Source organism: Monodelphis domestica, chromosome 8 (genome assembly GCF_027887165.1).
Source record: "Monodelphis domestica isolate mMonDom1 chromosome 8, mMonDom1.pri, whole genome shotgun sequence".
Taxonomy (NCBI): Eukaryota; Metazoa; Chordata; class Mammalia; order Didelphimorphia; family Didelphidae; genus Monodelphis; species Monodelphis domestica.
In genome coordinates this window covers 180,930,387-180,946,714 of record NC_077234.1, presented here as the reverse complement: position 1 = coordinate 180,946,714, position 16,328 = coordinate 180,930,387, and the positions used below count along the sequence as shown (strand labels likewise).

Sequence of the window (16,328 nt, the reverse complement as noted above, 5' to 3'; positions counted from 1 at the left end):
AGATAGGAATCAATGAATGAAAATCAATAAATGAAACAATGCTTCACATTACCTAAGAGAAGCTACTAGGAAACAAGGATGTTGGAGAAAGTCAGATAAGTTCCTTATATGAATAGTTATTTCCATGAACATCTTTTGAACAAAATCATTACATTTTATTTTCTCTTTATTTGTATTCATTGTGAGAAGGTGGGAGCCAGATAAACAAGAAACTTGGGGAAATAGAATGGCTTTGTCTAAAGCTTTGCATCAGTCTGAGACACTAGTGATGCTATTAATCTCAGTCTGAAATTACAGAAAGGCATGAAAGATGAAGTTTTTGTGTACTTCTGAGTCTGATTTCAAAAAGGATGCTTCTCTACTTGCTTTAGGGTGCTAGGAATTCTCTGAGTATATCTCACATTCAAATATAAGCACAGCAGTGCATTCCAAATGGAAGTTTTTTTAATTATTTTTTTTATTATTCAATCTTTAGGATTCTTACACTACCATCTTTTCCTATTATTTCATATGAATTAAAATTAATGGCATCTAAGTTCAACAACAAATACTGAGTTATCTAACTATTATTATATTAGTTATAATATATTATTAACTACCTCTAATATTGGTTGAGTACTTACCCTGTATCTGTCTCGATCAGCCTGGGAAAATGCATAAGGTTCGCCTTTCTGACCTTTGGGTCCTTGTGGTCCCTAAATAAGCAAACAGATAAAAAATAAAATATGCAACAACCACCAAAAATGCACATTTTTTCAATAGGCAGTAATGTTTTGATTAAACTTCTTGGGAGCCTAATTCTTAAATTTCCACTTCTATAGATAATATCTGGCTACCCTCAGAGAAGGAATATGTATCTAATTAGGACAGAACATATGCTACTCTACTGCCTAATTTATAATTAACAACTGAATGAGTACTTAGTGGTAGAGTTACTTAGTTTATTCTTTACCCCAAGCATCATATTTATATGTAATTGTATTCCACTTTAATAGCATATTATCTCAAGTATATGTTTTGACTTCTCCTCAGTCACCTATGCTACTCTGGATTTTGAAGGGAAGGGTCTTAATAGGTGGTAGCTGTCATGATGAGAGAACAGGTTCAGTTCACAAAAGTCAGAGGATATATATGAGTGATTCCCTTTATATTTCTTTTTCAGACATGTTTGACTCTTCATAATCTAATTTGGAGTTTTCTCTACTGGAGCCATTTTCTTTTCCAGTTCATTTTACAGATGAAGAAACAGAGGCAAACAGGGTTAAGTGACTTGCCAAGGGTTACACAGCTTGTAAATGTCTGAGGTCAGCTTTGAACTCAGGAAGATGAGTTTTTTCTGACTTCAGATCTGGCACTCTATCTACTGCACCACCTATCTGCCCTATTTCTATTCCTACTGTAGGGGAAAATGGAAGCAATTTAAATTGTCTCCAAAATGAATAGAAACAAGGATAAAACAGTTTTGAAGAAATATAATAAAGAGAGTCACCTAAAAAAATATGGTCACTACTTTGGGACATATTTTTCCCCAGGAAATCTGATGCACCCAATATCTTTGGCTACGTATATGATATAACTACATTAGCAAAATACTTGTAAGAATTATAATGTAACTAATTTCTTCTCCTAATGAATCCATAATGTTTCATGGAAATGTACAGAGTTTGGGTTATGGATCTTATAGCTTAGAAGGAACTATAAAGATCACTTAGTTCAACCTCAATCATTTTATAAATGAGGAAACTATAGTCAATAGAGCTCATGTAATTTGACAGTTGATACAGAGAGTTAATATCACACACATGATTTGCACCTGCATCTCCTGAATCCAAATTCATCACTCTTTCTACTGTACTATAGCTACCCCAAGTAATATCTATGTTACTTAATCAAAGCCCACCACTTTCCCCAACAACAACAATTAACTGAAGCCTATTAATTTGTAGTAGCTACTTACAGGAAGTCCAGGTAAACCCCCAGGACCTGGAGGTCCTTGTGTACCAGCGTCTCCAGTGGTTCCATTGCAACCATCACTGCCTGGTCTTCCTCGGGGTCCACCTTGACCTGGATGACCCTTTGAATGGAAAAAAAAGTGTTAATACCATCTGTTTCTGGTTTTCATTTTCCTGCCTCCACATAGTTTTTCAACATTCTCACAAGGAGTCCCAGGCTTGAATCCACAGGAAACCAATGTTCAAAAAAGAAGAAAAGAATACTTTATTTTAGCATAGATACAGCTGTAATCAGATGCCTGAGACATTATAAAAATAGTATCAAGCCAGGGTCTTTAGGGCAAATTAGTGCAGCTATGTTTTGGTTAAACTTTTAGAAGAGAAAAAATGTACTGAGGGTTCCCCAAATGCCCTTGAGAATTAGGAGGAATTGGGAGAGTTGTTCTTTTAAAAAATCACTGGAAAAATGTCTCCATAAGAATAATATTAGCATTCAACTCTCTTTACAGTTGGGATAGGTTTCTTGTTCATGTCTACACAGCATAACTGTGCTGTACTTACTACTTCAGGATGGATTAAGATAATCAGCATGGAGTTCCTAAGGCTTCCAGAATCTAAACAAGAAATTCCCCAACTACAACTTGGATACAATCACGGCATAATACCTAACAGGGGTATGGCTTCGACCCCATTGTATTTTCATGAGTACAAAATTTCTTATATTTTATACTTAAAAGGAAAAGATTTTTTATTATTATACAACCTCCCGAATCTTTTCCATAGGAATGTTACTGATGATGGTTATTCTGTGTGTAAGGGTGTAATTGTTAAAAAAAAAAAAAAGATTAAAACCTTGACATGTGGCCAATAGTTCCTTCTCTACAGTCCTCTCTAAAGACTAGAGTCTGGTTTGAAACTACTGGCAACATTTGTGGAGCCTGTCACAGTTTACGATTCTGTCTTAGGTGTTTATTCTCCATGAAACTTTAATTTCGGAAGATCCATTACATTTCTGAATGCCTTCCTCTGGATTTGATGTTTGCTTTTTTTTTCTTTCTCGGCTTTTGTAATTTGAAATGAAATCTCAGTTTGTCCTTGGTTTAAGATTGTACTCTAAACAAAACTTCCAAATATTTTTGAACTTTAGGTCCACCTCTAATTCTTCGAAATACATTTCTCTGATGTGATTCCAGGATTTCTTTGCATATCACTTCTTGTATATAAATCCTAAAGCTACAATTATCCCAAACTCTACTTTTGCTAGTTACCCAACTATAGCATGTGGCTATGATCCAAAGGAGCCAATAAAGTCATATAGGTTTAATTGTTTGTATCAGATTACTGTATCTGAAGCAGGCTGGCCATCTCAACCAACACCCAGAGGCACTGGATCATGGGCCACTTTTATCCCTTTGTACTTTGTAGTTCTTGGTGACCTCATGTTAACTCTTTCTGGCTTGCACAGTTGTTATTTCTTGTTTTAAATGAGTCTCTAAACCAGAGAAAAAGCTTACTCTTGTCTTTCACAGGTGCCTTTAATCTGATTTCCTTCCTTCCTTCCTTCCTTCCTTCCTTCCTTCCTTCCTTCCTTCCTTCCTTCCTTCCTTCCTTCCTTCCTTCCTTCCTTCCTTCCTTCCTTCCTTCCTTCCTTCCTTCCTTCCTTCCTTCCTTCCTTCCCCCTGTAACTTCTGTCTTTGAATCAATACTGTTTATTGGTTCCAGAACAGAAGAGTGGTAAGAACTAGACAATAGGAGTTAATTGATTTGCCCAGGGACATGCAACTAGAATGTGTCTGAGGCCAGATTTGAACCCCAGATCTTTTCTCTCTAGGTCAGGCTCCCTATCCACTGAGCCACCTACCTGCCCCCTCTGATTATATTTCAATTCAAATTTAGAGATAAAATTGAACAGTCATTAAATGCCTACTATGTTCACTGTGTTAGGTACTCAGTATAGAAATATTAAAACTAATCATTTCCTACCCTTAAGAAGTTTATATTATAATAGAACTAAATTAATCACTGTTTCACTTCATTTACAATGATTGTATATAAATTTATGTATGTAAGTACATACAAATACAAAGATTGAATGACCTGCAACTGGTTTGGAATGTTATAGAAGGGAGCCCTGAGTTCTTTATCAAATCTTTGATTCGAAGAATCTAAGAAATATAAAGAGTTGAAAAAAGATTTTCCTAATTTTTTTTGAGGATTGTTATTTAGTCATTTAGTATTATAATTGTTTTATCCTCATTTTAAAAAATTCTCATGAGATAAGATAGATTTGGTTGATTCTTCAACATTTTGATTGATGGCAAGTTATTACTTGACAAGTCCATACTTGTATAATTTAACTGATGTGTTTATTCTAACCCAGCTGTAACAGTCCACCTTTCACGTGACCCCTTGGGATCAGCATGTGTCATGTTTTGACAGACATAAACTTCTGTCTTTTACTTCGTTTTTTTTTTCAACTGTTGCGAAACTTGACTCTGAATGTGGAAATTATGATTTGAAGAGATGAAGTATCACAGTGTTCCCTTCCTCTTGTACTACTCCATGACCATCTTTCTAGCTTCCCACAAATTAGTCATCTTACCATGGAGGGAAGCCATTGAAATAAGCAAAGAAGAGAAAGGATGTGGTTATGAATGAAGGGGAGATTCAGAGAAAGACAGAGACAGAAAGGGAGAGAGACAGAGACAGAAAGAAACAGAGACAGAGAAATAGAGACACAGAGAGACAGACAGACAGAAAGACAGACAGAGACAAAGAGAGAGAGACAGACAGAGGCAGAGAGAGATAGAGACAAAGACAAAGGCAGAAAGAAACAGAGACAGAGAGGGAGAGAGAAAGAGGGAGAGAAAGACATAGAGAGAAAACAGTAATACAAAAATCTGGGTGAGAGTAAATCAATCTGAGAATATAGGCAAGGATGAAGCAGATGTCTTAAAGCTAAAGAAAGGCCAGGATAAGAGGAGGATGGAAGGATGTGATAAACAGAGACCTTGATGTCAGAGCACTGGTCAGGAAACCAGGCCTGGGAAATCTGTTCAGGGATTCCTGTGAAGAAGGCTGTGAGTCAGGCTGTTTTGTTTATTTTTCTATGGTACAAGAAGTAAAGTAAACTAGGTTAGAAAAACACATTTTATTACATCTTGAGATTTTCCCATGAACAAAGCATGTTTTTTTCTTTTTTCTCCTTTTATGTGTGGTTACCAAAACTGCACAAATTTTAAGGGTGATTTATTAGATATAGATGCTTTTCAGATATCTTTATATTTCATGCAAAATTTCAAGAATGACTTTTTAGACTGATAACCCTAATAATACAATAGATGACATATCTCTTATCTATATAGCTTTGTGATTTGTAATGTACTTTTATAAAAGTGATTTCATTTTGCCTTTCCCAAGGGATTTTTTGATTAAAATTATGGTTTTTACTATTTGAGAATATTTAGTTTTAGGAAAATAACTTTATTTCTAAGAATTAAGTTTTAAACCCAAAGTTATACAACAATTTAAAATTTTGATAATTCAGTATTTTATTATTTATTTTATTTAGGATTATTTAGGAGACTAGGAAAAGTGCAAGTCAGTTTTATATTTATTTCCTTGGAATTTTAATGTAGAAATTTTTTAAAAAGGGAAATGGGCACTTGAATAAGGATGGTTTTAGCCTATGTGGAACACAGAGAATATGCTAAAATATTTCTGGGAATCTATTACTTACCGGAATTCCATCAGCGCCAGGAAATCCAGAAACACCTCTTTGTCCCTAACAAAGAAAGAAATCAGACTTGAGATGGAAGCTTTGATCATGTTTTATAATGCCAGATGAAATAACAGTAACGAACATACCACATCTCCTTTGGGCCCTGTTATTCCTGGGGCTCCCCGTTCTCCTTTATCACCTTTGCGTCCTTGTAGTCCAGGAATACCTTGTAGCCCTGGTGGTCCATTATACCCTTGTGGCCCAACTGATCCTGGTTGACCCTGGAAAAACCCCACAAAAATCAGGATTATTTATGTAATTGATCACTTTCTACTTTTGTAACCTCTTATCTTCTGTCTCAGACTCTATATTGAGTGTTGATTCCAAAGTAGAAGAGTGATAAGGGCTAGGCAATTGGAGTTACGACTTGCCTTGGGTGGTCCAGCTAGATGAGGCCAGGTTTAGACCCAGGGCTTATTTTCAGGTCTGGCTCTCTATCCATTGAGCTACCTAGCTTCCCTTTACCATGCTCATTTTTTCTTTCTTTGTTTCTTCCTCTCTTCCTTTCTCCCTTCCCACTTCTCACCCCCCCCCCAACTCTCTTTCTCCTTCCATCTTAGAGTCAATACTGTGCATTGGTTCAAAAGCAGAAGAGATGTAAGGGCTAGGCAAAGGTGTTTAAGTAACTTGCCCAGGATCACACATCTAGTAAGTGTCTGAGGTCAGATCTGAATCCAGGGTTTCTTGCCTCTAGGCCTGGATCTCTATCCACTGAGCCACTTAGCTGCCCCTCAACATGTACTTTCTCGCATACCATTCAGAGTAGTATTTCATAATGAAGTAAAGAATTAGCCTAAAATCCTAAAAATAACACTGTGTTAAGATACAAGGCAATGTGCCGTCATGGAAGGAGCACCAAGATTCTATGGCCATGGCAAATCACCTAACATGTTTGAAATATCACTTCATCAGTAAATTGAGGATAATAATATCCATTCTAAACATCCCCATGGACATCTCAAGGCCCAAATATAACAGTATATTATAAGGAAAAGCATTTTAGAAACTATCAAGTCACTATAAAATCATCTTTTTTCCCCTTCCAAAATAAACCCACTTTTGTACTTTTGTCCCCAAAGTCCTAGCGCTGTTTCGAGTTTCAAAAGCTTAAAAAGTCATTAAGATTGTACAAGCCAGTAATTTGTGAGTCAGTCAGTCAATAAACATTTATTAATTGCTTGCCAAGTACTGTGCTAAGCAGTCAGGATAAAAAGGAAGGCAAAAGGATGACTATCCTTCTCTTGAAGCTCAGTCTCATGGGGAGACAACATGCAAACAATTATGAGTAAACAATAATGTTACTTAAAATGCTTTAAAGGAAATAGTTTTCCCATTATTTCTGCCATTATTCCTCTTTTTAATGACATTTATATCAATGTAAGAATCCTTCTGTAGCTGTTCTGTAATGGGAACAAATCCTTCACTAATGCAAATATTACATTTCTATTCTAGATATGAAAAACTATGATTCTTTCCAGTATCCTTATATCCTCTGCTGGATGATTTTTGATTTGTGATAAATGATTAATCACATCATTTAGTCATTTTCCTTTCATTGCTGGTCAATCTCCGAAGAACAAGGTTTTCTTTTTAGGTCTTTTCATTTGGACTATATTGTTTTGGACTTTCCTATTTTGGCAGAGAGAATCACTTTAGCATAGTTCATTCTGAGCTTCTGACTGGATAGAAGTGTTCTCATAAAGCTCCAGATAGCATTTGCTTTATTTTATCTTATTTTTTTAAACCCATACCTTCCATCTTAGAATCAATACTGTGTGTTGGTTCCAAGGCAGAAGATCTTTAAGAGCAAGGCAATGGGGGTTAAGTGACTTGCCCAGGGTCACCCAAATAGGAAGTGTCTGAGACCAGAATTTAATCTAGGACCTCTCATCTCTCTATCTGGCTTTTAATCCACTAAACCACTTAGCTTCCCCCCCCCCCCATATCTGTTTTAGAAGAGTCAGGAGTGGGGCAGCTAGGTGGCTCATTGGATTGAGAGCCAGATACAAAGATGAGGAGGGGGGTCCAATATTCAAATATAACCACAGACACTTCCTTGCCACTCTTTTGCCTTGGAACTGATACATAGTATAGATTCTAAGACAGAAGGTAAAAGGTTTTAAAAAAAGGGTTAAGAACTGGGCCATGTGCTACACTCCTGAGAATCACAATTTACGTTGTTTCCCTGTACTCTCAATGTAAAAGATGTTTTAGTTTAATCAGAATAATTGCATTTCAATGCCAAAGGATATGATGATTTTAAATGTTAGGCATCTAGACTTTCCATAGGATATCCTGCTCTTTAGGACAATATCCCAGTTTGCCAATAAAGTCCATCTGGAATGATCAGGTTAAGAGAAGGGATTTTCCTTAGTGTTAATCATCCCACTGCCAGACGACTTCCATCCTTAGTCCAAAGGTGGATTGGAAAAGTTACTTCCACCTCTCCCTTTCCTTTTGTATTAGGTTGTTTTAAAAATAAAGTTAGGACAAAGACTGGCAGACTATTTTATTTGCATGGATTGAGGAAGTACCCAGCTTTTTGTCTAGAAATTCCTGTGACACATGAAAATATCATTCTACAATAAGGGATAGAGCACTGGACCTGGAGTCAGGAATATCTGAGTTTGAATCTGGTCCCCAGACACTAACCAGTTGTATAACCCTAGGCAGCTCATTTGACCTCTGCCTGCCTTAATATCCTTATTTGTGTACCTACCCACCTCCTTGGGTTGTTGTGAGAATCAAATCACTGATTTGTGAAACAATTTGCAAACCTTAAAGCAGTAAATGCTAGCTAATGTTATTAATACTATTACTATTGTGATAATAATGGAAAACTTGAAACTCACTTGAGACCCCACATCATCTCTTTCAATGCAATATATACAGTGATGCTATTAAGATCCCCATTTCAATATGGTAATTGGCAATGTATGATGATAAATCATTCCCCAGATAAAATATTTCTCTCAAAGAAATACACTCAGAGGAAAATTGATCCTTAGAAAATTTTTTCTCGATTTTTTTTCCATAAAGCAACTGGCTTACACAGATTTCATAGGCTTTAAGAGCTGCAGGGAATTGTAGATATTCCTTCATTCAACTTTCTCTTAGGGAAAAGCTGAGTTAGGGAAAGAAAAAAAGGACAATAGATCATTTTTTTCTTTTCTTATTAAATTTACTTTTTCCTCTTAAACTAAAATGATTTCTACTAGAAAGCTTCAACTTTAATCTTAGGGATGAATAAACATCATGGTGGGTTTTTACATACTGTAAAGATTGCTGGAATGTGTGTGGGAGAGAATGGGTCAATTTAGGGCAAAACGGACCCAAAGGTATATGCTCTGACTTGAGTTCACATTGTTTAAATACCAGGGCTACAGATAGAAATGCTTTTAAAACCCTTAAGACACTTTGACTAAGGTTCTGAGGATTTAAGATCTGTCTCCTGAGGAAGAGGTCACATGATTAGTAATATAATAGATTGGTGCGCAAGTTTTAGACCTTGATGACCTTTGCTCACACTTTGTGCTTAAGAGAAATCCCACCTGTAATTAGTAATAAAACAATTCTACAACCTGAGGCTTAAAATAGGAGAATTAACTTCAGAGGGTTCAAGAAAAACTTAGCTCATAGCTTGCCTGATAAGCAAATAAGTGGTGATTCCTGCCTACATTTTATTAACCATAAAGCTTTGTCAGGGCAAGAAAGGGAAAAGAGGAGCCAATTTTTGAAGGAAGGCTAAATCCTCCTCTTTTCTTCTCTCACTTCCAGGCTAGGCACTTAATACCTTATTTCTAGTTTATTCCAAGAACTTCCTAAGTGATCTTTTTGCCCTCTATTGATCCCTATTTCAACCCATTTTTTCACTGTGCTGCCAAGGTCTTTTTGATGTACGATTGATCGCAACTCCTTGGGAATTCTGAGGTGCTCCCCACTAAATAACAAAAGCAGAATATAATATTTTTGTCATAGCATCTGGGCCTGCCACAGGTCTAGATCTAATGTGCTTTCCCAGCATTATTTTATATTATTCTCCTCTTCCTTCTTACACACTACCCAAACTATAGTTCTCCAAATATCTGCTCTCATATTGGCTGTTTCCATGTTTGAGCCTTTCATGATGCCATCTTCTGAATGTAAAAATTTCTCCCTTCCTTCAAGGCTCAACTCAAGATTCCCTGACCTCTCCCGACAAGCCTTATGCTTGGCCTCCCTAGGTGAAAGAGCTCTCTTCTCAGTTCTCATAGCATCATTTCTGGATCTCTCGTTTGCAGTCACATGTAGTTCAGTATCATAGTTATTTGCATATGTGTCTTCATAGTATCAGTGTCATGAGCTCCAGAACTGGAAAGAACTTTGGAGGTCATTGAATCTAGCCCCACAATTTTACAGATGAAGAACTTTTTGAACATAAGACCCATGTCTTTATCTTTATTTCCCTGGCAACAGTGCTACGTGCCTTGTACATAACATGAATTAAATGTTTACTGAGTTAAATTGTAGAGAAGAAAATAAGGCTTCTGAATAAGCACATTGAATTTTTAATTTGTTATACAATACTTTCCCAGTAGAATAAAGATGAAATTTTCAAGGCTCTGTTGCCTAGAATTTGAATAGCAGGAAATCCCTTCTCCTTCCTTTGTTCACTCTTCCTGTCTTTCCTTTTTTGGGCAGAGGGACAACCACTAGACAGTTCCTATCTTCTCCTAGGAGTTCCTACTCCATTGTTTCTCATTTCTTCCTGTAGTCTAGATCTCCATTTTCCTCTTCTTAACTTTTGCTTTTCTTTGTGATTCTTAAGTGATTTCCAAACCACAGTATTTCCTTCCTTGTCTGATTTTGGCTGCTGTTTGCCATCAGCTGCAAAGTATGTCAGCACAAGAAATGGAAAGAACTACATAAAAACATCTCTTCAGAGAAGAATGTTCTTCATCTCTGAACCACCCAAGGGCTGGATATCATAACTGTTCGCTCATCTAAAATTTGGACACTTTCTAGTTCTTAGACTGCAGAGGATGACCAGGAGTTTATTTTGAACAAATATATTTGGCGTTGGAAAGGAATTTTCAAATCACACTGAAATCAGAGATCATTGAAGGTAGTCACACAATTAGTAATATAATAGTTTGGTGCCCAAGTTTTAGAACTTGAAGATCTTTGCTCACACATTGTGCCTAAGAAAATAATTATAATAACTAGCATTTATGTAGTTCTTTAAAGTTTGTAAAGTGCTTTATGTATATCTCTTTTGATGCAAAGATAGACTAAATGTGTCACATCTTTATTTTAGAGTTGGATGTTATGTGTATTCAGGGCAAACTATTTTAAGATTGTTAAAAATATCTTTTAAAAATTGCCTGATAAGGGCATCTAGGTGGTTTAGTCTAGGTTGAATTGAAAGACAATGTTTGGAATAAGGGAGTAAAGAGTTTGTTGATATTCTGCCATTGTCAGATTATATCTGAAGTACTAGGTTCAGTTCTGGCCACTACATTTTTAGCAAAGACAGAGAAGTGAGGACATGTTCAAGAGAAGGATGACAGAGATAACGAGAGGACTTTATGCTATACCTTGATGAAACTGGTTGGAGACTGGAGATGTTTATCTTGGAAAAGAGGTTTGCAGAGGCTATGAGAGTTGTCTTCAGATAAATAAAATGCCATTATGTAGAAGAGGGATGAGACTTGTTTCTACCTGACCCTTCAGTCTAGAACTAGTAACGTCTGGAAGTTTCAAGAAGGCAGATCTAAGGTTAAAGTAAGGTAAAACTTCTCAATAATGAAGAGTTTTCCAAAAGAGAAATGAGATACCTTGGGAAGTAGTGGATTGTCCCCCACTGGAACTCTTTAAGGAGAAACTAGATACCTATTTATTAGGGGTACTGGAGAAAGAATTATTGAGGTTGGATTAAATGTCTCTGAGCTTCCTTCCATCTCTTAGATTCTATTACAAATGAGACTACTTTCCCTTAAGGCCCTTACATTTTACCAGGATATGATGGGGTGGAATGCAGAAGAGGAAATATGCTTCATTAAAATCAACAATAATCAATAATAACAAAACCTCTTGGAGGCTGCCAAACACTTAAACTTTCAAATTCTATAATACAGCTTTGTTTTGGCTTAGTTTTGCATGTTTGAGTCTGCTAAGTCAATCCTTGAATCTCAAAACAGCTTTTGGAGAATTGTTCATTTGACTTATGGTGATGAAGCATTATACATCATATAGAAATTAGAGGGTAGGCTATATTGATACATAGCTGAATTCACATAAATTAGTGATAGGAATATATACTCTTAACTGTTAGAATGATACAATTAAAGAAAGGAGAATGGAATGTCTTTCTCTATCTTGAAGAGAATAATGGATTTATACCATGTCCTACCTTCTATTGTTGTGTTGTTTTAGGAATAGGTATCACTTGGGCAGTTTTGCTATTGGATTTTTTAGTCCAAAATGAGATCTAGCTTTTTCAGTGTCGATATAACTTTGTCTGGAATACTTTTGATGTCTGGGGAAAGTCCTCCGATGCCTTTATGCTTTTAGAAAGAAATACATTTGAGTTGTTTGAATTGTTCAGAGGACAGCTTGGTGTTGCAATGGATAGAGCGCTAGGCCTAGAGTCAAGAAGACTCATCTTCTTGAATTAAAGCTTTATGACCTTGAGCAAGTCACTTAATCCTATTTGCCTCAGTTTCCTTCTCTGAAAAATGAGTTGGAGAGGAAATGACATACTACTCCAGTATCTTTGCCAAGAACACCTCAAATGGGGTTACAACTGAACAACAACAAAATTGTTCAGAGAAAGTAAAGCTAATTCATAGCTGTACTGGAATTTCTTTTTCTCAAAAAAGAAATTAAGGATTGGTTATAAAGTAGATGAACACCTTGGGGATAACAAAATTTAGAATTGTGAATCCCAGGCATCATGCAGCTGGAGTTATTCAGAGCTCAATGACAGGTTGTGGAAGAGATTGGAATAAAGTGGAATTTGGTAGTATTATGAGCAGGAAGATAATTTTCAATTCAACTCTCAATGAATATGTTATGTTATGCCTTAAATGGGACTTGTGGCAACTTGCAGTAATATAACACTTGAATATCTCAATAATTCATGATATCATAGGATACTCCCTTCATAGATATAGACTGCAATCCTTTCATACCTTAATAGATAAGGTGTAGCCAAAAAAAAAAAAAAGATCTTTCCCAAGAGGCTTGTAGGCTCCTTGAGGTTCAGCCTATTGCAGTGGTTTTTTATCTACAGTGTTTAGCCTGCTTACTTCACATAGTAGACATTTAATATATGCTTGCTGAATCAAATCGCATAAATATAATTTCTGAGACTGAGCTTCTCTATTTCTATCTAGGCTTGTCCTCAACAGATCTATCACAAGACCCAAAGCAGAAGCCTTTCTAAATTGGTAGGAATTACAGAGCTTATGCTCTGATGGAGTAGCTTTTGGAAACAGCAGGTGACTTTCTGATGGGGTAGAGTTGTTGAATTTTACTGGATGCAATAATATTAATAAGGCATCAGTGCCATCATGAAATAAAAAACGACTCATGATTTCGCATCTGTTGTTTGAGAACCACCAGCCTACCTTAGTATGGAGAGGAGAATTACAAAAAGATTTTTTTGACAGGGTAAAACTCTTTTTTTTTGAGACAGGATAAAACTCATGAAATGTGGAGGGACAACAATATGCTTTGGTAGATGGATTAACATTTTTCAAAGGATCACATATGCTTATAATAGCGAAGTTATATAATATATATTATATATGACTGGAGTAATGCTTATGCAGAACTGAGAACATAGTAAGACAGTGAGTAAATTAAACTAAAGATGAAAAACTATAGGACTATTTAAAGAATGCTATCCATATATATTTATATATACAATTGTAGAGTATTAGTTTGGTCCAAGGCAGCATGACACTTCACAAATGTTCTTAAATGCTTTTAAGTGTACGTGGGTGTTCTTGTGAAGTTCAGGGGCTATATAACCCATTTTTTATTATTCTCAATACAAAATAGGCAGCTCTGTAACCTGTAGACACTTAATAAATTCAATCATTGTTCTTGACTAACCACCTTGTGGCTACAGAAGAAATTCTCATCTGTAGAGCGATTCAGTCTTTGATTTCTCTGTTGAAGAATACCAATCAGTTACTGACTGGGATTATTCCAGAGTCTGTAGTGTACACTAGGAATAGAACCAAGAATTATATCTATAATTCATTTAGGCTAAACACCAGTCATATAAAAGCAATCACTTTTTCAGGTTGGCATTAAATTAGTTTTGCCCTGTCGAGTTCAAGGAAATGGTGATCCAAAAATATATATGTCCAAAGTTAGGGTAGAGATAGTGGGAATGGGTGAATAGTGTAGTGTTCAGGGACGATACTACTTTGGCACTGATGCTCCACTTTCTGGGAACCCAAGTAGTAGGAATTTAGTCTTCCAAAATTTTCCATTGCTCCATTTCTCTTTGCTAATTTCCTAAGGATATCCTTCCTTTTTCTGTTCATTATTTTAACTATTTTCTTGGTTCTCTCATTCTTTTTCATTCCCACTAATACTATTTCTCAAGAACCAATGTATGACTCAGGACAGTTATGTAAAAAAAAGAATATTTTCCTATTTTCTGTCAGTAAAATCCTGTCCAAAAGCCTTATCATAGCATAGAATGACCCTGAATTCTTGAAGGTGATGTCGGTGGATTGCACGCTCTTTCAGGTCCTATCAAGATGGAAGGAATTTTTGTCTGGTCTTAGTAATGGACTATAATATACATCCTCTAGCTGAGAGTCAATCTAAGTATACATAGATCCATCACCAAACTGATCACCTGACAATGTGGTATTTTAACGGTGCATGGAACATGGAGCCACTAAAATCTGGTTTGAATCTCACCTCAGATGCTCACTAGCTGCCCATTCTAGCTGGGAAACTCTAGACAAACTACCCATTTCCTCTGAATTACAGTTTCATCATCTGAAAATGAAGATAATGATAGCATCTGTCTCACAGGGTTATTGGTCTCCATGACTGGAATGCACTCTACTCTGACCTCTTCCTCCTAGATTCCTCTTGATCCTTAGACTTAAATTTAGGTGTTAGTTATTATATGAAACTTTTCATAATTCTCCTAGTTGTTAGTACTTTCTCCTAAGAAGACTTTCTAATTATTTATCTTTGTAAACTTCTTTCACCATTAGAAAGTAAATGTAGGGACATCCATTTTATTTTTGTTTTGTAACCCCAGCACTGAGCACAGTCTTTATCACATAAAAGGTGCTTGAAAATGCTTGGAGAATGTTGTTAGTCCTTCATTTTAAAAGAGGATGTTGGGGTCAGGATGGGTGATGTCTTGACAATACCAGTGTTAAGGGCATGGACTTTTGAAGCCAAAGCAGTTTGGGATTATTGAAAATACTGCACTTCTCAAATATAGCCCCTATGATGAATTACAGATAGTAGGTATTTAGTGTTAATTAAATGAATCCACTCAAATCTCCTTCTCCATTCCCAGTATAGTTCAATATTCCTTTATGATGCTTATCTGCTATATACATATTGATGGACTAATCTGGTGGACTGCCTATCCAACTGCATTCATTCCATAATCCGGGCAATATGCCTTTTTCATCTGTTTTGGTACAAGTGACATTACTGTTGATCATAGTTGTTGGGTCATTAGCCAAGTGAGCATCTCAAGGAGAGAACTGCAGCAATATGCAATGGAAAATATTGGAGTCAACAGTGTTGAATTTAATTCTTTCCTCTGCTATTTAATATTTATGACATTGGGAAAGTCACTTTGCCTCCCTAAGTCTTGGTTTCCCATCTGTAACATAAGATGGATAGACTAGATGAGTCGTGATGCCTCTTTCAGTTCTAAGTCTATCATCATTTTTTTCTTAAGGATAAAAAATGTTTATTTTAAATGTGAGTATGGAACTATAATTGTTGCTCTGAATGGAACTAATATTGTTCTTAACTAGCAGAGCACTGTTTTGTCTTGTCTCAGATACAATTAAGTTCTGGATGTATTTATAGCTTAGGGCTCCATGTTTAAATTTCTAGTAACCTAGGGGAATTCCTAACTGCAGAATTCTTGAAGTTTTTTTGGTGGGGGTGTTAGGAGGATAAAAAATAATATGTGTACATGATGCAGAGACCAACTTCAGATGGCTAGCTCAATGATAAGTCATTATTCAGTCAGTTAGATGTGTCCTGAATGTACTTCAAAAGACATAACAAATCTCTTGAGCATATTTTATGCTTTCCTATGTCTAAGATCACTCCAGAAAGGAAAGGCATCTAAGCCAAGGATGTCATTTATTGGGACTGGAAAGCTAAAACAAAAAACTAGGTGGATACATAGTCTAGTCAATAGTGAAAAAGCTCAATGAACATGAACCAAGAAGTTCTACTATAGGCTTTCTTCATTTTTAGAGCTACTCACAAAAACACTTTGGGTCATTGTATTTGCCCAGCCAAAACTGTACGTGTGTGTATGTGTATGTGTGTATATAGATAAAGAAGTCTCTCAGCTGTGTTGTTGGCCAATGTGTGTGTAT

The 16,328-nt window shown here is 36.1% G+C and overlaps 1 protein-coding gene across 2 annotated transcripts in view; it reads right to left on the bottom strand.

Annotated features, from left to right (window-relative positions):
• Window positions 1-16,328, bottom strand: part of COL4A2 (collagen type IV alpha 2 chain) — a 286,312-nt gene that overhangs the window by 114,602 nt on the left and 155,382 nt on the right. For both annotated transcript variants that reach the window (XM_007501294.3, XM_007501293.3), the window contains exons 5-8: window positions 5,820-5,954; window positions 5,692-5,736; window positions 1,958-2,074; window positions 624-695 (exon numbers count right to left, since the gene is read on the bottom strand). In XM_007501294.3, the coding sequence (XP_007501356.2) occupies window positions 624-695; window positions 1,958-2,074; window positions 5,692-5,736; window positions 5,820-5,954 (369 nt within the window). The remainder of the gene's footprint in view (window positions 1-623; window positions 696-1,957; window positions 2,075-5,691; window positions 5,737-5,819; window positions 5,955-16,328) is intronic.